Source organism: Mastigoproctus giganteus, chromosome 3, assembly GCF_048544385.1.
Source record: "Mastigoproctus giganteus isolate SK-2022 chromosome 3, ASM4854438v1, whole genome shotgun sequence".
NCBI lineage: Eukaryota > Metazoa > Arthropoda > Arachnida > Uropygi > Thelyphonidae > Mastigoproctus > Mastigoproctus giganteus.
In genome coordinates, this window is record NC_143577.1 from 256643160 (window position 1) to 256666143 (window position 22984).

The following is a 22984-nucleotide window of genomic DNA, read 5'->3' on the forward strand; positions in this document are numbered from 1 at the left end:
TTTATCAATGATATTGATGGAGGTATATCAGTTTTAATGTCCAGGTTTGCAGATGATACAAAGGTTGGCAGGGTTGTTAACGACAGTAATGACAGTATACAACTCCAACTGGATCTAGATAATGGGGTGAGAAGTGGCAACTGGAGTTTAACAAATGCAAAGTATTGCATATGGGTAGCAATACCAAAGAGAAACGTACCAACTGGGTGGTACTACACTCAGGGAAGTGGAAAGTGAAAAGGGATCTGGGGTAATTGTGCAGCCAAATATGAAGTTTGCTGAGCCATGCAGACGGGCTGCCAGGGCAGGTCATGGAGTCTTGTCAATGATATATAGGAATTTTGCTAGCAGGGACAGGGAGGTGGTAATCCCATTATACAAGGCAATGGTCCCGTTATACAAGGCAACCTAGAGTACTGTGTACAGGTCTGGAGGCCTCATTTTAGGAAGGATGTAGAGTTGATTGAACGAGTACAAAGAAGGGCAACGAGATTGTTAAGGGGAACAAAGGGGTGCTCTTACCAAGAAAGGCTTAAGTTCTGCAAATTGCAGCACCTGTAAAGTAGGCACCTGCAAGGTGATCTGATTGAGGTGTATAAGGCCTTGAATGGGTTGAGCAAGCTGAATGCTGATGTGATTCTTTGTCTTTCTCAGACTAAGAACCTGAGGGGAACACAGTTTCAAATTGAGGAAAGATAGTAGTAGAATAGATGTGCGGAGATTTGCCTTTAGCCAGTGGGTAGTTGGTTGGTGGAACAGGCTTCCATTTTTTGTTGTGGAAGCTAATAGCCTAAATAAATTTAAGGCTGAGCTGGACAAGCATTTGGAACGAATGGAGGGATGAAATGGGAGGGTTGTTTTTCTTCTGGCTGATGCTGCATAAGCTTGCTTTCTTGCATCGTATGCCTCTACTAATGCTAATGAGGATTCTTCTGCTCCTATGCTTATCTTCGATGACACTCCGATTTTTATGCAAAATCATATACCTCTATTGGGAATTACACTGACTTGTAATCTCTCTTGGCATAAGCACATTACAGATATTGCTTCCTCTGCATCTAAAAAACTGTTTTACTTTAGCTTTCGAAATTACTTATCTTTCAAACAACTGTTCACTCTGTACAAATTGCAGTTCCCCTACCTTGGAATATCGTTCCCACATCTGGGACAGTGCCCCTAAAACCTCTCTCAGGCTTCTAGATTCCATTCAAAGGTGGGCACTCTGCCTTTTTCCCTGCAGCCACCTTGTAATCTATCTTCAAAATCTTTCCAGTAATCTCCAATATGTTTCAGTTTATGCAGTAACCTCTTATGAGGGACTTTGCCAAATGCCTTGCTAAAATCCATATAAACCATGTCAAAATAGCTTACCAGGTTTAAGTTAAATATGATTTTCCCTTAACAGAACCATGTTGCGTGTCCTTCAGAAAGTAATTTCTATCAAAATGTCCTTGGACTGCACTCTTGATCATTTCCTTTAAGATTTTTCATACCAGTGAAATCAGACTAACCGATCTGTATTTACTGACTTCACTCTTGGAATAGAACAGCCTTTATGTATTGGTAATACTTTGGCACTTCTCCAATCCAAAGATGTCCTCATAATTAAACTTGATGGTTCAATACACTCTCTGGTCGCTTTCCTCAAAACTACTGGCTATATGCTATCATCTCCAGGAGCCTTACTTGCCTTTAGGCTCGAAAGTATTTCTAATAAACAGTTCTGTAATTTTGAAATCACCAATTTCAAATGCTCAGCCTCTTCTCAGTGTAAAGGGTCTTTCTTCAGTAAAGGCCGATGCAAAGTGCCTGTTCAGTTCATCGGCAACTTTAGCTGAGTTATCTAAGACTTTCTCACACCTGGTTCACAAGGGTGTGGGAAAGTCTTAGAATGAAGATAATGAATCCAATTTGATTTGTTTTCATCTTATTTGTATGAAGAACTCCATTTCCCTATTCTTTGCTCTTTTAGCCATTGCTTTCCTCATACTCAGCCTTTGCCTCCCTAAGCTTATCTTTGATACTATTACAAGGTGTATATGTTTAATTGCAGTCTCGAGTGTTTCCCCTATATACCGCTGTAGCATCTGAAAATGGATAATTCCAAAGCTGCCAAGTGTATGTATGTAGGTGTGTAAGTATGTATATTGTTGAGTGCCTGTACCTGCCGGCTTCGCAGCCAGGGGACACCAAATTCCCCCCCGACTCCCAACCTTGGCCACGAGGAGGTGCACCAGGGTCCACAATCAATCTGAGACACTTATTGGGGCTATCAGGCAAGCCTGGGAGCCCCTGAATTTTTAAAGAAAGGAAAACAGGAAAATAGGAGGAATAGTATGGGAAATGGTAAGGTAGAAATTGGATAGAAAGCAAGAGGATGAAAGGAAGAGGTTTCCCTGAAAAGATGAAAATAGAAGTAGAGAGATATTGTACTAGTGGACAATATGAAATCAATAATTAATTATATGTGATGCTATTACAGATCAACTTCTAGCTGTTGTAGACTTCAGTACTTTTCATTGCTCTGTAACTTTCCCCATGTTGTCTTTTTCTGTTCTATTTGACTGGCCAGCTTAGTATTCATGCATTCCAACATTGTCCTCATGCTATATATTTTCTTAATTGTATTTATGTGCTCATGGCTTCTGTAATTATTACTTTGATGCCATTCCATGATTCTAATGTATTCACAATCACAGTCCTCTGCAATCCACCCAGTTAATAGAGTCCATGTATTGCCTTTAAACTGCCATAGTCCCCCTTTCCTGAAATTAAAACCCATCCCTCTGCCTTTAACTGCAGTATCTTTCATCTTTCTTCATCATCCAGGTTTCTTGCGACGACTGACTAACTGGTTAAAATAAATTTATTAAAATAAATCAATGATATATACATAAGATAAAACAGAGATAAAATAAGATAAAAGCATTAAAATACAATAAGATAAAGTGTTAAAATAACATAAAAGTGTTAAAAATCAATAAAATAAAGGCGTTAAAATATAATATAATAAAAGCGTTAAAATACATAGAAGCTTTCGAAGTGAAGTGTAGTGGTATGTGATGCAAGAAAGCAAGTGTATGCAGCATCTGCCAAAAACAAAACAAAAAAAAATTACAAAACAGTCCTCTTAAATGTTTGTCCAGTTCCTCCTTAAATTATTTAATCTATCAACTTCCACAATGACAGATGGAAGTTTGTTCCAACAATTAACCACCGCTGGCTAAAGGCAAATTTCAGCACATCTATTCTACATCTGTCTTTCCTCAATTTGAATTTATGCCCCCTTAGGTTCGTAATCTGAAGAAATGCAAGAATCCCATCAGAATTCAGTGTGCTCACCTCAATCAGATCATCTCGCAGATGCCTAGTATTCAGCCACTGCAGCTTGCAGAAAATAAGCCTCTCTTGCTAAGAGGATACTTTCATTCTCCTACTAATCATGTTACTCTTCTCTGTACATGCTCAAGCAAATTTGCATCCTTCCTAAAATGATTCATCCCTTACCTTCTAGAGTTTACATAGGTAAAGAACTCTTTGCTGTTTTTCTTTGCATCCTTTGCCAAAAATTTCTCATAATCTGCATTTGCCTGCCTAATCTCCTTTGTGACTTGGTTACAGACCAGCTTATATCTATCATAAGCTTCCATGTCACCCATTAATTTATATGTATCCCATGCATTTTTCTTCTCTGCCACATGTCTCATTAGTTCATCTGATATCCATTTAGGCCTAAACCTTGAACAGTATTTCTTAATAGGTATGTAAAGCCTAGTAGCTTCCAAGATAAATTCTTTGAATACTTCCCATTTTGAATTTGCTGTTGGTAACATCATCAGTTGGTCCCATCGTATAGAAATTTAAAACTGTCTCAGACCACCGTAGTCGCCGTTATGAAAGCAAAAACCCTTCCCTTTACCCCTCATGATAGTAGTAGTAGTGGCATATGATGCAAGAAAGCAAGTGTATGAGCTTATGCAGCATCAGCCAAAAAAAAAAAAAAAAAAAAAAAAAGAAATCACACCATTCCCTCCAAATGCCTGTCCAGTTCCTCCGTAAATTTATTCAACTTATCAACTTCCACAACGACAGATGGAAGTTTGTTCCAGCAATTAACCACCCGCTGGCTAAAGGCAAATTTCCACATATCTATTCTACATCTGTCTTTTCTTAATTTGAATTTATGCCCCCTTAGGTTCGTAATCTGAACAAATGGAAGGATCCCATCAGTATTCAGCGTGCTCAACCCATTCAAGGCCTTATGCACCTCAATCAGATCACCGCGCAGGTGCCTAGTCTCCAGCCACTGCAATTTGCAGAACTTAAGCCTCTCTTGGTAAGAGGATCCCTTCATTCCCCTCACCAATCTTGTTGCCCTTCTCTGTACACGCTCAAGCAAATCTACATCCTTCCTAAAATGAGGTCTCCAGACCTTTACGCAGTACTCAAGGTGTGGCCTGACCATTGCCTTATACAGAGGGACAATCACCTCCTTTTCCCTGCTAGCAAAATTCCTATATATCATTGACAAAACCCCATGACCTGCCCTTGCAGCCTGTCTGCATTGCTTAGAAAACTTCATATCTGACTGCACAATTACTCCTAGGTCTTTTTCATTTTCTACCACCTTAAGTACTATACAGTTGGTACTTTTCTCTTGGGTTACTTCTACCCATATGCAGTACTTTGCATTTGTCAAGGTTAAACTTCAGTTGCCACTTCTTAGCCCATCTGCCCGAATTATCTAGATCCTGTTGCAGTAGCACACTAAGCCTGATATACCTTCATCAATATCATTGATAAATATACAAAACAACAGTGGACCCAACCCCAAACCCTGTGGGACTCCACTAATAACATTAGTCCACAAAGAGCAGCACCCATTGATTACCACCCTCTGTCTTCTACCACTTAACCATCCTTTCATCGATTGTAGCAACTTACCCTTAATACCATTCTGCTCCAATTTGTACAATAGTATTCCATGCGCAACAGTGTCAAAAGCTTTCCTGAAATCCAAATATATGATATCAAAATTATTTTTTGCATCTAGTTCCTTTGTAACCACATCATAGTTACCTCTTTGAGTAAATCCCACTTGAGCACACTGTGATCTGTGCCACCTAGTGGTTCCTTTATCTGCAGATTCTTAATGCATGAAGAATCACTACTGATAATCAGATCAAGAGTATTACTCCCTCTAGTTGCCTCCTGGACATGCTGATGTAGAAAACAATCATCCAATAAATCCACAAAAGCCTTGCTAGTGTGTGGGTGACCAACCCACAAATTCCAGTCAATATCTGGGAAATTAAAATCACCCATTATAAGACTCTTCGATTTACTGGTCCACTCTATTTCCCTGTACAGTTTTTTTATTATACTCACCAGAGTCATTAGGATTATAACACACTTCTACTCTCAATTTTGATCGCCTAGTGCAGCAGTCTTCCATGGCAGAGGATTAAAAGAGGTGAAAGTGATTCTTGCACTGCTTCTATTGGAATGAGCAGCAGCCTGGAAAACAAGATGCAGGGTATTTCAGAGACTGCTAGGAGTTATTGCTGTACAAGTAAACACATGGGTTGTGTTAGGGTAGCTAAGAATAGGAACAGGTGCAGTATACTTGCATGTACACCAATGCTAGGAGTCGAGTTTGGTAAATAAATTTGATGCAATTGAGGTGTTGGTTAAAACATCATAGGCAGATATTGTTGGGATATCAAAAAGACGTCGTATCACACAGATGAGAATAATGCAGAATTCGAATTTGGGAAGTACAATCTGTACAGAAAGGATAGGAAGGGAGGAGGGGTTATGCTATTAGTTAAGAAACACATAAAATCCAACGAAGTGCAGCCAGTAGGCATTGCTGAACAGTGCAGTATCGAGTCAGTTTGGTGTGACATAAGCACTGGGAACACCAAGTTGAGAGTTGGCGTGTGTTATAGGCTTAATGACTCTTATGAGTATAATAAACAACTGTATAGGGAAATAGAGTGGGCCAGTAAATCAGATTGTCTTATAATAGAGGATTTTAATTTCCCAGATATAGACTGGAACTTGTGGTTGGTAACTCACACACTAGCAAGACTTTTGTGGATTAATTGGATGATTGTTTTCTACAGCATAATGTTCGAGATAATGAATACTCTTGATCTCATTATTATCAGCAGTGAATCTTCATGCATTAAGAATCTGCAGATAAAGGAACCACTAGATGACAGCGATCACAATGTACTGATGTGGGAATTATTTAAAGATGTAAGTAGTTTTAAGGCTGAGCTGGGCAGGTATTTGGAACAAATCTTTTTTTTGGTGCTTTCTTGTATCTTGTGCCTCTACTAATGTAACTACCAGCAAGGGTAAAGGCAAGAGTTTTTGTTTTCATAAAAGTGACTACAGTGGTCTCAGACACTTTTTAAATTCTATGGTGTAATCAATTATTGATGTTAAAAACAGCAAATTCTAAATGGGAAGGCTTCAGGGAATTAATCTCAGAAGCTACTAGGTTTTTCGTACCAATTAAGAAATACTGTTGAAGCTTTAGGCCTAAATGTATGTCAGACAACCTAGTGAGACTTGTGGCAGAGAAGAAAATCCATGGGACACATATAAATTATCAGGAGACACAGATGACAATGGTAGATATAAGATAGTCTGTAATCAAGTTACAGAGGATGTTAGACAAGCAAAGGCAGATTCTCCGTAGCCAGGTGGGAAGGAGCAGCAGTGTGTAGCACACGCTTCTTGATTAGACCGGGGTTCGAGCCCGTCACCACCAAATACAGAGGATGTGGAAAGGTCGGGGAATGACCACCGCATATCCCGGAGCAATATGGCCTTAGTTGCTAATGCTCCTAAAAACCAAAAAACAACAACAAAGGCAGATTACGAGAAATCTTTGGCAAAGAATGCCAAGAAAAACAGTAAAGGCTTCTTTACTTATGTAAACTCTAGAAGGAAGGGATGAACAGGTTGGCCCACTTAACATCAGTGTTTTGATTGTTGATGCCTGCTGAGGTAGCTGACAAACTGAATGAGTATTTTGCGTCTACATTCACACATGAGGAGTTATTCAGTTATTTCAAGTGGAGAAGAAATTGTTGAAATTGAACATAAGAAAGACCCCTGGGTTGGATGGGATCTATCCAGTTATATTAAAGGAAGTTAGCAAACCCTTAGCCATAATTATGAAAGCTTCTTTGGACTCAGGGGAGGTAGCCATGGACTGGAGCTGTATAAATGTGTCCCCAATTCACAAAGGGGGATCAAAGGGCAAAACAAGTAATTATAGACCTGTTAGTTTAACTTCTGTTCCAGGGAAATTAATGGAGACAATGGTTAAGGAAGCAAAAGGATCATCTAGACAACACTGCAGTTATAGTTCAGACACAGAATGGGTTTGTTAAGGGGAAGTCTTGTCCGACTAATCTGATTGGATATTATGATGTGGTCACAAAGGAACTGGATGCAAAAAATAATTTTCATATCATATACTTGGATTTTAGGAAAGCTTATGATACTGTGGCACATGGAAGATTACTGTATAAATTGGAACAGTATGGCCTTAAGGGCAAGTGGCTACAACTGGTAAAAGGATGGGTGAGCGATAATCAATGGACACTGCTCTTCGTAGACTAATGTTATTAGTGGAGTCCCCCCAGCGCATTGGGCCCATTGTTGTTTTCTGTATTTATCAATGATATTGATGAAGGTATATCAGGGTTAATGTCTAAGTTTGCAGACAATACGAAGGTTGACAGAGTTGTTAATGACAGTAATGATAGTAAGCTACTGCAACAGGATCTGGAAAAGTTGAGCAAATGGGCTGAGAGGTGGCAACTGAAGTTTAACATTGATAAATGTAAAGTACTGCATATGGGTTGCAGTACTTTACATTTATCAATGTAAAGTATCGTATAAACTTGGTGGTATTACACTCAGGGTAGTGGAGAATGAAAAGGACTTGGGGATAATCATGCAGTCAGATGTGAAGTTTTCTGAACAGTGCAGACTGGCTGCAAGAGTAGCTCATGGTGTCTTGTCAATGAATACAGGAATTTTGCTAGCAGGGATAAGGAAGTAATTGTCTCCTTGTGTAAGCAATGGTCAGGCCACACCTTGAGTACTGTATTACTGAGCAGGTCTGGAGGCCTCCTTTTAAGGATGTAGAGCTGCTGGAATGAGTACAGAGAACAACAAGATTAGTGAATGGAACAAAGGTTGCTCTTATAAAAAAAGGCTTAAGTTTTGAAAATTACAGTATCTAGAGCAGCTTTTCCGAAACTTTTTTAGTCGTGGAACACTTTTCATCTCTCAACATATTCATGGAACATCCTAAACACTAGTTTAGCGGGCTCCAAAGAACTATTTCATAATATTTTATTACATACGATGCATTGTGCATCAGGAGCATCTATATTTCCAACACATGTAAAGCCGAAAATCAAATTACTGTTATCATACTTTTGTTTTAGTCTTTTATTAGTTGGTTACCATATTTTCGCTTCAGACTTTTGGAGAACAAAAGGCTGCAAATGTTAATCCTCACTTTGAAGTGTGACAATATTGTGTTCGTTTTCATCAACCACAGTTGAACTACTAGAAGTACTTTGCTCCTCATTTTAAAGTTCCTTTTTTCAACCACAAATCTATGGTCACATATTTTAATAATAATATTTCGAAATACTAATAATTATCAAAAAAAAGTTATACAAGGAAGTGAGTTTAGTTATGATATCTTTTCACTTCCTCTTGTCCTTTAACCCGTGTACTCCAGGCTAAATTGCATACTAAATCACCACATTGCTACTTTTTTGTAGGTGTCATTACCTCTACGCATACTTCTCTACAAAAAGCTCGCCAAGATAAGTGTTCCGTGGTCTATTCACTTGATTATTAGTGTATGCCAATATATTAATAACCGAAAAAAAAAGAATTATGTTAAATATTATAATGATACAAAAGTGGTACATATTTGTGAGCATACAGCTACAAATATGCAAAATTAATTAAATTTAATTATTAATTACGATTTTTCGTGGAACACTTGTTCACATCTTACGAACACTAGTGTTCTGTGGAACACAGTTTGAGAAATGCTGGTCTAGAGACTAGCCACCTGCAAGGTGATGTGATTGAGGTGTATAAAGCCTTGAATAGTTTGAGCAAGCTCAAGGCTGATGGAATTCTTCCTCTTGCTCAGATTATTCACTTAAGAGGACATGAATTCATATTGAGGAAAGACAACTGTAGAATAGATGTGGGAAATTTGCCTTTAGCCAGCAGGTGGTTGATAGTTGGAACAAACTTCCATCTGTTGTAGTGGAGGTCAACAACTTGGCATAAAGGTCTTCTAAACAAGCTTCCATCTTATGGTTTGCCAACTATTTTTTGTAATTGGTTATTCAGTTTTCTCTCTAACTGCTCACTGAGGGTTATGATAGATGGCTCTCTGTCTTCTCACTTCTCCACTAATCCTGGTGTCTCCCAGGGTTCAATTCTTTCCCCCAATCTTTTCCTCTTGTATATTAATGACCTTCTTCCATTGACTTGAAATCCTATTCATAGTTTTGCTAATGAAAGCACATTGCATTCCACTTTCCAGTTTGAGAAACCTTTCCCTGCTCAATCAGCTTCAACTTCTCGAATATCCACTACCAATTCCTTAAATGCCGATCTCCAGGTAATTCTGCAGGGGCAAAGACAACTTAGTTGATTTCAATTCTTTTTAAACTTAGTCTTGTCTTATATCTCGCAAAAAGGATTCTTCTGCTCCTATGCTTATCTTTGATGACACTTCGATTTCTAGGCACGATGATATATTTCTTTTGGGGATTACCCTAACTTGTGATCCCTCTTGGCACAAGCACATTATAAATATTGCTTCCTCTGCATCTAAAAAACTTGGTTTTCTCTTTTGCTCTCGGTGTTACTTTTCTTCCAAACAGCTGCTCACTCTGTATAAATCGCAAATCTGCCGTACCATGGAATATTGTTCCCACAACTGGGGCAGTGCCCCCAAAACCTCTCTCAGGCTTCCAGATTCCATTCAGAAGAGGGCAGTTAGGTTAATTAATGACTCACCTCTAAAAGAGTCTCTCAACTCTCTGTCTCATAGATATACTGTTTCTGCTGCATGCCTTTTCTATATATACTTCCATGGGCACTGTTCCATTTACTGTCCAAGTTCAAACTCACAGAACCAACTTTTCATCTTTCTCTTTTATTCATTCAACTGCTGTTTTCTGGAACAACCTTCCTTCATACGTATTCCTGAAAATTACAGTCTACAGAAGTTCAAGTTTAATGTCAAGAAATATCTTCTTTTGTCTTCTCAACCTCCAACCCATGCATAGTAACAAGTGCTATAGGTTTTAATACCTCTTGTGTTTGGGGTTTTCATAAAAAAAAAAAAAACTTAAATAAGTTCAAGGCAGAGCTAGACAAACATTTGGAGTGAATGGGAAGGTTTTTTGTAGGTTGCTGCTATATAAGCTTGGTTTCTTGTATCATATGCCTGTACTAATGCTATATATCATTATGGAATTTATCATCTCCAGTTTCCGGGTGACACAACATTTCTGTTAGTCCTATTATGTCAGCATTAGGTGTCCTAACTAGGAGTTCAAATTTAGCCATTTTATGTACAACATTCCTGATATTACTGTAGACACTGTTAAGGCTAACTATTCTTTTGAAGTTTACTACCCTGACACACTCCTTGAGGTTTAGTCTTGTTTCCCTAGTTTTATCTTTCAGCTTATTTGAAATGTTGTAACTTTAGAACATCTTGCCAACATCAGCTGTTGTGGCAACAAACAAGAATTTTTGAAGTGGGAACTACTAGTTGGGGGGGGGACAGAAGAAGGGAAAAGCCAGTATCATTGAGGAGACCCTTAAGGTATTATCAATGATACTGTCAAAAATCCTTGCGCCACCTTTGTTCATATGAATACCATCTTGACAAAATAGATTCCTTCTACCTATAAGTATGGGCCACACTGATAAAAAATTTTCCCCCTAGTAGAGCCTTGCAGATTCCCTCAAGTCTTGAGTTAATCCACAATTCTTTCAACTTGCAATACCTCCTATCATGTCTGGGCAGAGCTGAATCATGTTGTTGGTCCACATTTGATACGAGTGGATTAACTGGTGACAGTCCTTCTTGTTGCTGACAAACAGAATAGATATTTTGTATCTACACATGAGAAATTTTTTAGAGATGGGAATGCTAGAAGTAAGTCAAATTCTGGCAGGGATCTGATAGATTTTGTGATTACTGAGAGGATAGTGGAGCAGAAATTGTTGAAGCTAAACAAAAGCTAGAGAAAAGACAGCTGAGTTGGATTGGATTTGACCAGTTATATTAAAGGAGGCAGCAAAAGATTTAAGCTAGCCTTTAGCCATGATTATGAGAGCTTCTCTGGATTCGGAGGAAGGTCCTGTGGAGTGGAGCTATACAAATATATCTCCAATTCAAAAGAAGAACAGAAAGAAAGAAAGAAAGAAAGAGAGAGAGAGAGAGAGAGAGAGAGAGAGAGAGAGAGAGAGAGAGAGAGAGAGAGAGAGAGAGAGAGAAGTAATTGCAGACCTCTGTAACCCTTGACTTCTGTTCCAGGGAAAATAATGGAATCACTGGTTAAAGAAGTAATGTAGAACCATCTAGACAGGAATGCAGTTATACTGTAGTAACCACATGGGTTTTTTTTAAGGGGCAATCTTGCCTGACCAATCTGATTGGATACTGTGACACTAACAAAGGAATCACATACTTTGATATTTCAGAAAAGCTTTTGATACTGTTCCATATAACAGACTGCTATACAAATTGGAGCAGTGTGGCATTAAGAGCAAGATGCTGCTATGGGGAATAGTTGTGGTTTTTAATGGGCTCTATTCCTCTTGGACTAATGTTATTAGCAGAGTCCCTCAGGGTTCAGTGCTGGGTCCATTGTTGTTTCTATATTTATTATTGATATTGATGAAGACATATCAGGCTTATTGTGTAAGTTTTCAGGTAATATGAAGGTTGGTTGGGTAGTAATCAGAGTATGCAACAGCAACAAGATCTAGACAAATTGGGCAGATGGGTTGAGAAATCCCAGTTGAAGTTTAATATTGACAGATGCAAGCTGCTTCATATGAGCAACAGTAATCCCAGAGTAATGCACCAGTTTTATATGATACTCAGAGCAGTGGAGAATGAAAAAGAAATTGGAGTGATATATGACTTTCTCTGAGCAGTGTGGACAGCTCGTGGGGTTTTGTCAATTATAATGACACCCCAAATGTAACGTCAGTTTAAAAAAATCTCTGCATAAATTGTGCAATTTTAGGTTAATTACAATGTCATTACAAAATTGCATATGTAAACTGTAGGTCAGACTTTACGGCAAACTGACCAGCAGTGTATTCACCACGTAATTCGACCCCCCCGACTTTTTTTAGTCATCTTTCACATCTTGTATAGTGACGTCAGAAGAAAAATGTTGCTGCTCCTCCTGAATTGGCGACTCCGTAGCCAGGTGGGAAGGAGCAGCAGTGCATGGCACACGCTTCTTGATTAGACCGGGGTTCGAGCCTGTCACCACCAAATATGGAGGATGTGGAAAGGTCAGGGAATGACCACCGCATATCCCGGAGCAATATTGCCTTAGTTGCTAATGCTCCTAAAAACCAAACAACACACACCTCCTGAATTTAAGTTATTGAACTAAATAGTGCATACAATTTGGAATTCAAAACAAAAAATTATTAACTTGTGTGGAAAGAATTGAAACTTAGTTTAAATCTAATATTCTGATGTCAACAATGCATTTTTAAAGGGGCTTAAACAGCAAAGGAGTGAAAATATCCTGGTAAATGGTCCACTTTTATTTGGAGTCGAGAAACGTGTGTGTTCCACTGGTTGGATAATTTGATTTAAGTTGCTTCACAACGTGTTTTCAAAAAGTTATATTAAAAAATGTAAACAGTACAGCCATAAATTCAGTAGGTGGTGAACTGTCAGTAGATTGTATTGTAGTCCTCATTTGTGCTAATATGAATGGCACAGAAAAGAAAGAAGTGTTTGTCTTAGGAAATTCTTAAAAATCTGCAATTTCAAAAGCATTAAGTTAACTGTTTGATATAGTGCAAATAAAAAAGTTTGGATGTCACAGCCTTGTTTGAATCTGTGCTTCTTCATTGGGTTCATGAGTTAATTACTGAGACATGATCAGAAACTTCTACTTCTTTTAGACAATCATGCAACAATTGTTCAAAAGAATACACATGCACTAAAATACATATTTTATACAGTGTGTATAAATTAACTGCACACACTATTTAAAATACTTATTTTATACATTGTGCAATTCTTTTGAAAGCGAAACAGTATTTGGTGTAATTGGACACATAACAGTGTGTAATTGCATGCATTTTATATCTGTTAATTAAATATTTGTTATTAAATTTCCACTAATTTCAATATAATTTTAAAAATTGTCAACTTCAGTTATAATGCCATTTAGTTATAAGGTGAATAATATTGCGATCTCCTTGATTACTTCATAACTGAGGTTGACTATATACAAAGGGTACTAGGAAAGTTTGCAATACAGCTTTGTTTATTTAATTTTTTCAAAGTAATTTCCTCTACATTCAATACACCTCTCCATCCTCCGAAACCAATCTTTAAACCAGTTCTGCCAAGTTTCACTAGGGAGTAAAGCACACTCGTTGTCCCAAGCCTGTAGAAGGTCCTCATCACTGGAAAACCGCCTCCCTTTTAGCTTCATTTTCACATGCGGGAACAGTGCAAAGTCGCAGGGAGCAAGGTCTGGACTGTAGGGAGGGTGCTCGAGAAGTTTCAGTCCTGTCGTGGTTAAATATTCGGTGCAGGCTTTGGCGCGGTGAGCTGGAGCATTATCGTGATTGGAGGTACCAGGTGTCCATTCTTGACTTTGGCCGCAGGTTCTTCATAGATCCAATGACTTTAGGCAGGCATTGTTCAGTATACCACTTAGCTGTGACTGTCTTCTGCGTGTCCAAAACGACACGTTCCACAATTTCACTCGATTTGAAAAATACAGCTATCATTTTCTTCTTTACAGATCGGGATTTTCTGACAATTACGGGTGTGTCGTCATCGTCAAAGACCCAAACTTTGTTTTGAGCCTTGGTCGGCAGATCGTAATAGTACAGCCAAGTCTCGTCACCTGTCACGATGTTGTTCACATACCGAGATGGCCCTTATCAAACTTTTTTAACATCTCCCGGCACCAAGTCACACGTCGTGTCATCTGCTCTTCAGTCAGTTGATGCGGCACCCAGAGAGAACAAAGTTTCTTCACGTGCAAATGATCTTGCAGAATCGAACGAATTGCTGGTGCATTTAGGCCCAAAGTATCCTCTATCTGTTGGTAGGTCACTCGCCTGTTTTTGTCAAGCATTTTCCTCACAGCAGTAACGTTTTCCTCCGTAACTGACGTTCGTGGCCTTCCCGGCCTCTCAGAATGAAATTTCCCCTTTGGAATTCTCTATACCACCTGAATATCGTTGTACGGTTTGGACAATCATCATCTAATGCAAGAGTCATTTCTTCTAAGCACTGGTCTATGGTTAAACCACGCACGAAATTATACCGCAAAACTGTCCTTATCTCATTTCGTGACCACGATGCCATCGCAAGCACTTTACACTCTCACTACTAATGAATAACTGAGCCCATCGACTTGGCGCGGCGGCTACTATGCACGTATGAACATGTCTCAACATGCAGCAACAAGCAGCTTCCTGTGATTCATTGTTGCGTCATATTGCAAAACTTTCCTAGTACCCTTTGTATTATAAACATACCCTTAATTTTTTTTGTCTGTTAATATATAAAGAAAAATTTTGTATCCTTTGAAATTGCTTTAGGGTTCCCTCTTAGATGGAATCGAATATCAGAAATCGAGAAAGAGGAAGTAACACTTCGGTTACTTGATGCAATAGAAGTATCTCAAAGAATGTCTAGAATGACAGCTGCCCGTGCTGTCTTATATCTTGCTCAAGGTGTCTTTGGGGAATGCCTTACTTTAGATGAACAGCCAAAAATTGCTAGGGAAAATGTATTTATGCTCTACAAAGTAGGGATGTTTCATACATTTGTTCAGCTGCTCAATATGGAAATTGAGTAAGTATAAACAATGTTAGAAGATGTTTGTATAAGTGAACATTTAGAATTTACAATTTTTTTCAATATGTGCTCTTAGTTTCCGAATAACTATTTTCATTCTTGATGTATAGTTTGAATTATCACTATTAGTAAAACCTAGATTCTATAGGTAATCGGCACCTTCATAGCCAGATGGGCAGGAGCAGCAGTGCGCAGCACACACTTCTTGATTAGACCGGGGTTCGAGCCCATGATCACCAAATACGGAGGATGCGAAAGGTCAGGAAATGACCACCGCATATCCCCGGAGCAGCATGGCCTTAGTTGCTAATGCTCCTAAAAACCAAATAACAAACATCTATAGGTAATCCTTTTATTGTGGAACTCAATTGATAAGTGACTGCTTGATATTTGTTTTTTCTTGAATGTCAATGAGTTTTATGCTTTTCATATGACAATTGTGTGTGCGCGCACAGCTGGTTATATGTTTGTGTGTCTAAATTGTTATTTAATTTAGAAGTGAGGTCAAAGGGGGATTTTTTAGTTTAAAACATTCTTTGTATTTCCAGACGTTGACAGATATATGTGACTAATTAAATAAGAATTTTTGCTTCATGAATTTTCAGAATTCATGAAGAAACACACTTAAATCAATCTGCTTTATTTGTTTTCCTCCTTTTTTTAGGGAACCTTTGGAATGTTTAAAATTTCAGTTTTGACAGATGTTAATAAAATCTGTTACACATGCATTAGTATTTTATACAACCACACGGCAAGAATGAACGGAGTGAAATTAGCATTAGTTGAGGCATATGATGCAAGAAATCAAGCTCATAGAGCATCAGCCAAAAAAAAAAAAAAAAAAAAACCTTCCTATTTCACCCATCTGGTCACTCCATATGTTTGTCTAGTTCAGCCTTAAATTTATTTAAGCTATTAACTTCCACGACAACAGATGGAAAGCTGTTCCAGCAATCAACTACCTGCTGGCTAAAGGCAAACTTCCGCACATCTATTCTACAACTGTCTTTCCTCAATTTGAATCTATGTCCCTTCAGGTTCTTAATTTGAGCAAGCGGAAGTATCCCATCAGCATTGAGCCTACTCAAACCATTCAAGACCTTATACACTTCAGTCAGATCACATCGCAGGTGCTTAGTCTCTAGATGCTTCAACTTACATAATTTAAGCCTCTCTTGGTAAGACAACTCCTTTGTTCCTCTCACCAATCTTGTTGCCCTTCTCTGTACTCATTGTAGCAAATGTACATCCTTCCTAAAATGAGGCCTTCAGACCTGGATACAGTACTCAAGATGTGGCCTGACCATTGCCTTATACAAAGGGATAATTTTTTTTCAGCCTGGTCTGTACTTGTTAACAGGAGAGACTGCTTCTACAGGGATGGGATACACTTAAATAGAAAGGGTGCATGAATATTTGCTGATGCTATCAAAGCAGTGTTAGGTGGGTCGAAAAACTGCTAGCTTGGGGGGGGGGATACAAGGACTAAAAGAGTAACAGTAGCCACTGGCAGAGGTGAAAGTGATTCTTGCACTGCTTCTATTGGAATGAGCAGAAGCCTGGAAAACAAGATGCAGGATGTTTCAGAGATGCTGGGAATCATTGCGGTACAAGTAAACACATGGGTTGTGTTAGGGTAGCTAAGAATAGGAACAGGTTCATGTATACTTCCGTGTACACCAATGCTAGGAGTTTGTTAAATAAATTTGAAGAATTTGAGGTATTGCTGAAAGCATCAAAGGCGGATATTGTTGGGATATCAGAGACATGGTGTCACACAGATATGAGGAATGCAGAACTGGAATTTGAGGAGTACAATGTCTACAGAAAGGATAGACAGGATAGGAAGGGAGGAGGGGTTATGCTATTAGTTAAGAAACATATAAAATCCAAGGAAGTGATGCCAGTCAACATTGCTGGAAAGTGCAGTGTCGAGCCAGTTTGGTGTGACATAAGCATTGGGAGATCAAAATTGAGAGTCATCATCATCATCAGCCATTTTCAATCCACTGCAGGATGAAGGCCTCTCCAGCAACTTTCCAGTTCTTTCTGTTTTGAGCACTGGCCATCCATTAACTACTCAAAAACTCATGAATTTCATCTATCCATCTCCGCCTTTGTCTTCCAGGTTTTCTTCTAGCTCCTCTTGGGTACCATTCTGTTATTTTCTTAGTCCATCTGTCATCATGTCTTCGAGCTATGTGTCCTGCCCAAGACCATTTTAGTTCTTTAGTTTTGATAAGAATGTCCTTTACTTGAGTTTGCTGCCTAATCCATGTGTTTCTCTTCTTATCTAACAGTCTGATTCCCAGTATAATTCGTTCCATTCTTCGCTGTGTAGTTCTCAGCTTCTCTTCCATTCTTTTGGTGAGTGCCCAAGTTTCACTTCCATAAGTCATGGTGGGGAGTATACATTGGTTCATTATTTTACGTTTCAGACAAACTGGGATATTGCTCTTCAGTATGTGACTATATTTCCTGAATGCTAACCATCCAAAATTTATTCTTCTCTTGACTTCCAGCCATTTATCATTATTACAGCTAATAACTTGTCCCAGATAAGTATATGACTCCACCTTTTCAATTACTGCTCCTTCAATCATTATTTCCCTTTCCGTGGCCTACTTGTTCATCATTACTTTTGTTTTAGCCATATTCATCTTTAGTCCAAAATCCTTACTAACTGTGCATAACTGATTAAGATTTCACTCTAATTCTTTGGGATCATGGCTTATGACCACAATGTCATCTGCAAATCGTAAATGGTTTAGGTACTCTCCGTTCACATTGACTCCTTTCTGCGACCAGTCTAATCTTCTGAAAGCTTCCTCAAGGGCAGCCGTAAACAGCTTCGGAGATATTGTGTCTCCTTGTCGAACTCCTTTCTCGATTTTAAATTTGCTACTGTCTTTGTCTAGTCTAATAAAGGATGTAGCACTCTCATATATTTTCTTCAAAATCATAATATATGGAGTATCTATGCCTTGTCTTTCCAGTGCCCGAAACATTGCCTTATGCTGTATGGAGTCAAATGCCTTTTCATAATCCACAAATGCCAGGCATAATGGTGTTTTATATTCATTTGCTTTCTCCATTAGCTGTGATATTACGTGAAGGTGATCCATAGTTGAGAATCCTGTCCTAAAGCCAGCTTGCTCTTTCGGTTGATTCTCATCAAGTATTCTTTCTAATCTGTTAGTAATGACCCTTGTGAACAACTTGTAGATATGGGATAACAAGCTAATTGGTCTATAATTTCCAATTTCTGATTTATCTCCTTTCTTATGCAGCAAAACTATGATTGCATTACTCCACTGCTTAGGCATCACACCTTTTCTAATGCACTTTGTGAAGAGCCTTGCCAGTTTTTGTGTTATGTCTCTTCCTCCCAATTTTAACAACTCTACAGTAACTTCATCTTCCCCCGGGGCTTTCCGATTCTTCATTTTCTTCAATGCATGTTCTACCTCATCAGGAAGAATATCGGGTATGTCGTATGTCTTGCTACTTTGCAATCCATGTTCCCCACTGCTGGTATCATTCCCTCGCTCCTTGTATAATTCTCTATAGTAGTCTTCTGCTATTTGAATTATGCCTTCTCTGCTGTTTATAAGTACACCATCGTTATTCTTCAGTTTCAGTATCATTTGTCTTTCTGTATTACTGCTCATGGCTGCTGATTTAAATCCTTTGTTTTCCCTTAATGCTTGTTCTACTTTTCTTGTGTTAAATCTTCTTATGTCCTCTCTCAGTCTCTTTCTAATGGCTTTGCATAACTCAGTATACTCAATTTTCTCCCTGTCAGTGTTTTTCTTGCTCTTCATTTGTCGTCTTTGGTTCATCATGACAAGTGTTTCTTGACTAATTTTTTCTTCTTTGGATTTCTGTTTCCCTATAGGTTTCTTGGGCTTTATCACTTTCAGAAAGTTGTAATATTCCTCGTCGATATCTTGGTCCTGAGCAGTCTGCAGAAGCTCAAACTTGTTCTTAAGTTCCAGTACATACTGCTTTTTCTCCTCCTCTGTTATTTCAAAGACCTTTGTATTATTTACTCGAGTCAGTTTTTTCCTTTCCTTTCCTACATCTATATCAAGTGTACATCTTACCATTCTGTGATCACTTCCAACATTTACCTTATTCAGGACGGTAACATCCTTCACAATATATCTTCTGTTAGTGAGGATGAAGTCGATTTCATTAGTTGTTAATCCATTTGGACTCTTCCATGTCCACTTTCTGTTCACCCTTTTCTTGAAAAAAGTGTTCATTACTGACAGTCCTTGAGATTCTGCAAATTCCACAAGTCTTTCACCTCTTTTATTTCTTTCACCAATTCCAAAATTTCCTATAGTTCCTCTTTCTGCGCTGTTTTGCCTTTTTCCAACTTTAGCATTGAAGTCCCCCATAATAATAGTGTAGTGGGTTTTCTGCTCATCTATAAGACTCTCAATTTCGGTGTACATTTCTTCAACCTCTTCATCATCATGGCTCGATGTTTGTGCATAAATCATTATAATCTTTAGCTTGTACCTCTTAGAAATCTTGAATATTAGTCTTGACACCCTTGGTGATGTACTTTTGAATTCCAAAATGTTGTTTTTAAAATCTTTATGGACCAGAAACCCAACTCCACCTTCACTCCTTTCTTTGTTTCCATTAGTGTACAGCAGATTTCCACTTGATAAACTTATAAGTGATTCATTTCTTCTTCTTGTTTCAGCCAAACCGATGATATTCCAACTCACATTTTCTAATTCCTTTTCCAGCTCTAATATCCTGTCTTCACCGATGAGTGATCGTACGTTATAACAGGCCAAGTTTAATTTCCGTGCATGGCAGCCTGGTCGTACCCAGAGATTCTTAGCACCCTCTGCTTCCACTCTGATCCTCTCGCTGCCGTATGAGGGAGAGTGAAAGCTGCTGAGGACTGAGGGCCGTTTGTATTGTTGTGCTCTCATTGCTGGAGGGTTTGGTCTTTTCCTCTTCACGCTGACCAGGCGTCTTGAAGAGAACCACTCTACACGTTCGTTGCCACTTAAGTGACGTAACAGGGCTTACCATCGAGAAGGTGTGCATGAGTGGATTTTAGGGAGGCAGGCCAACCGGACTTCTCCTAAATCTTCTGTAATAGAGAGATATTGGATCCATCAGTGTTTTAGGCTGAGTGTCTGGTAACACACAGGATACCTGTTCCCCTCTAAGCCCCTCTAAGAGAGTAGGAGTGTGCTATAGGCCTAATGACTGTGATGAGTATAATAAGAAAATGTACAGGGAAATAGAGTGGGCCAGTAAATCAGAGAGTCTTATAATGGGTGATTTTAATTTCCTAGATATTGACTGGAATTTGTGGGTTGATCACTCACACCCTAGCAAGACTTTTGTAGATTTATTGGATGATTGTTTTCTATATCAGCATGTTCGGGAGGCAACTAGAGGGAGTAATATTTTTGATTTGATTATCAGTAGTGATTCTTCGTGCATTAAGAATCTGCAGATAAAGGAACCAGTAGGTGGCAGTGATCACAGTGTGCTGAAGTGGGATTTACTCAAAGAGGTAAATCCCACTTCAGGGGTAAGGGGAAGGGTTATTGCTTTCGTAAAGGCGACTACGATGGTCCGAGACAGTATTTAAATTCTATACAGTGGGACCAACTGATGATGATGTTACCAACAGCAAATTCAAAATGCGAAACATTCAGGGAACTTGTCTTGGAAGCTACTAGTCTTTACATACCAACTAAGAAATATTATTCAAGGTTTAGGCCTAAATGGATGTCAGATGAACTAATGAGACACATGGCAGAGAAGAAAAATGCATGGGATACATATAAATTAATACGTGACACAGAAGCCTATGATAGATAAAAGCTGGTCTGTAACCAAGTCACAAAGGAGGTTAGGCAGGCAAAGGCAGATTATGAGAAATCTTTAGCATTAGCATTAATAGAGGCATTTGATGCAAGAAAGCAAGCTTATGCAGCATCAGCCAAAAAAATAAAAAAATAAAAAAAAAATAAATAAATAATAACCACTTCCACTTCACCCCTCTGTTCGTTCGAAATACCTGTCCAGCTGAACCTTGAACTTATTTAGGCTATCAACTTCCACGACAAGGGATGGAAGTCTGTTCCACCAACCAACCACCCGCTGGCTAAAGACAAATTTCCTCACGTCTATCCTACATCTGTCTTTCCTCAATTTGAATTTATGCCCTCTCAGGTGATTATTCTGAGCAAGAGGAAGAATCCCATCAACATTGAGCATGCTCAAACCATTCAAGGCTTTGTACACCTCTATCAGATCACCTCGCTGGTGCCTAGTCCCCAGACACTGTAATTTGCTAAACTTAAGCCTTTCTTCGTAAGAGCACCCCTTTGTTCCATTCAGTAATCTTGTTGCCCTTCTCTGTACTCGTTCCAGCATCTCTACATCCTTCTTGAAATGAGGCCTGTATACAGTACTCTAGGTGTGGCTTCAACATTGCCTTATACAAGGGAATAATCACCTCCTTATCCCTGCTAGAAAACTTCCTATATATCATCGACAATAGACCATGAGCTACTCTTGCAGCCCGTCTGCACTGCTCAGAAAACTTCATATCTGCCTGCACAACCACCCCCAGGTCCCTTTCATTCTCTACCACTATCAGTGTAGTACCACAGAGTTGTTACGTTGCTCTTGGGTTGCTGTTTCCCATATGTAGTACTTTACATTTGTCAATGTTAAACTTCATTTGTCACCTCTCAGCAGATCTGCTCAACCTTTCCAGATCCTGTTGCAGCAGCATAGTGTTAGTAGTGTCCTTGACAACCCTGCCAACCTTCGTATTGTCTGCAAAAATGGACATTAAGCTTGATGTACCATCATCAGTATCATTTATAAATACAGAAAACAATAATGGACCCAATACTGAACCCTGAGGGACTCCACTAATAACATTAGTCCATGATGAGCAGTGTCCATTGATTACCACGCTCTGTCTTCTCCCCCCACAACCACCCCTTTATCCATAGCAGCAATTTGCCTCCAATGTTACACTGCTCCAATTTGTGCAGCAGTCTTCCATGTGCAGCAGTATCAAAAGCCTTTCTAAGATCCAAGTATATAATATCAAAGTTATTCCCTGCAAAGTTATTCCCTTTGGCAAAGGATGCAAAGAAAAAGAGTAAAGAGTTCTTTACTTATGTAAACTCTAGAAGGAAGGGGATGAATCAGATTGGTCCACTTGATATCGATGGGTCAACTGTTGATGATCCTGCTTAGGCAGCTAGCAAACTAAATGAATATTTTGCATCGACATTCACACATGAGGAGTTATTCAGCGAGGGGAATGCCAGAGGTGTATTCAACTCTTGCAGTAAGCTAGATAATCTTGTAATAACTGAGAGTAAAGTGGAGGAGAAATTGTTGAAGATAAACAGAAGAAAGGCACCTAGGGTGGATGGAATCTATCCAGTTATATTAAAGGAGGCAGCAAAGGAAGGTATCCATGGACTGGAGATGTGCAAATGTGACCCCAATTCGCAAAGGAGGATCAAAGGCTGACACAAGTAATTATCGACCTGTGAGTTTAACTTCTGTTCCAGGAAAATTAATGGAGGCACGGGTTAAAGAAGCACTGCAGGATTATCTAGACAAGACTTCAGTTATAGCTCGGACACTGCATGGTTTTGTTAAGGGGAGGTCTTGCCTGACCAATTTGATTGGATATTATGATACAGTCAGAAAAGAGCTGAATGCAGGGAACTTTGATATTATATACTTGGATCTTAGAAAGGCTTTTGATACTGTTGCATATAGAAGACTGCTGCACAAATT

The 22984-nt window shown here is 38.9% G+C and overlaps 1 protein-coding gene across 5 annotated transcripts in view; it reads left to right on the forward strand.

Moving 5' to 3' along the window:
* Positions 1–22984, forward strand: part of Strip (striatin interacting protein) — a 325994-nt gene that overhangs the window by 107286 nt on the left and 195724 nt on the right. For all 5 annotated transcript variants that reach the window (XM_090371052.1, XM_090371055.1, XM_090371051.1 and 2 more), the window contains exon 4: positions 14908–15163. In XM_090371052.1, coding sequence (XP_090227178.1) covers positions 14908–15163 — 256 coding nt within the window. The remainder of the gene's footprint in view (positions 1–14907; positions 15164–22984) is intronic.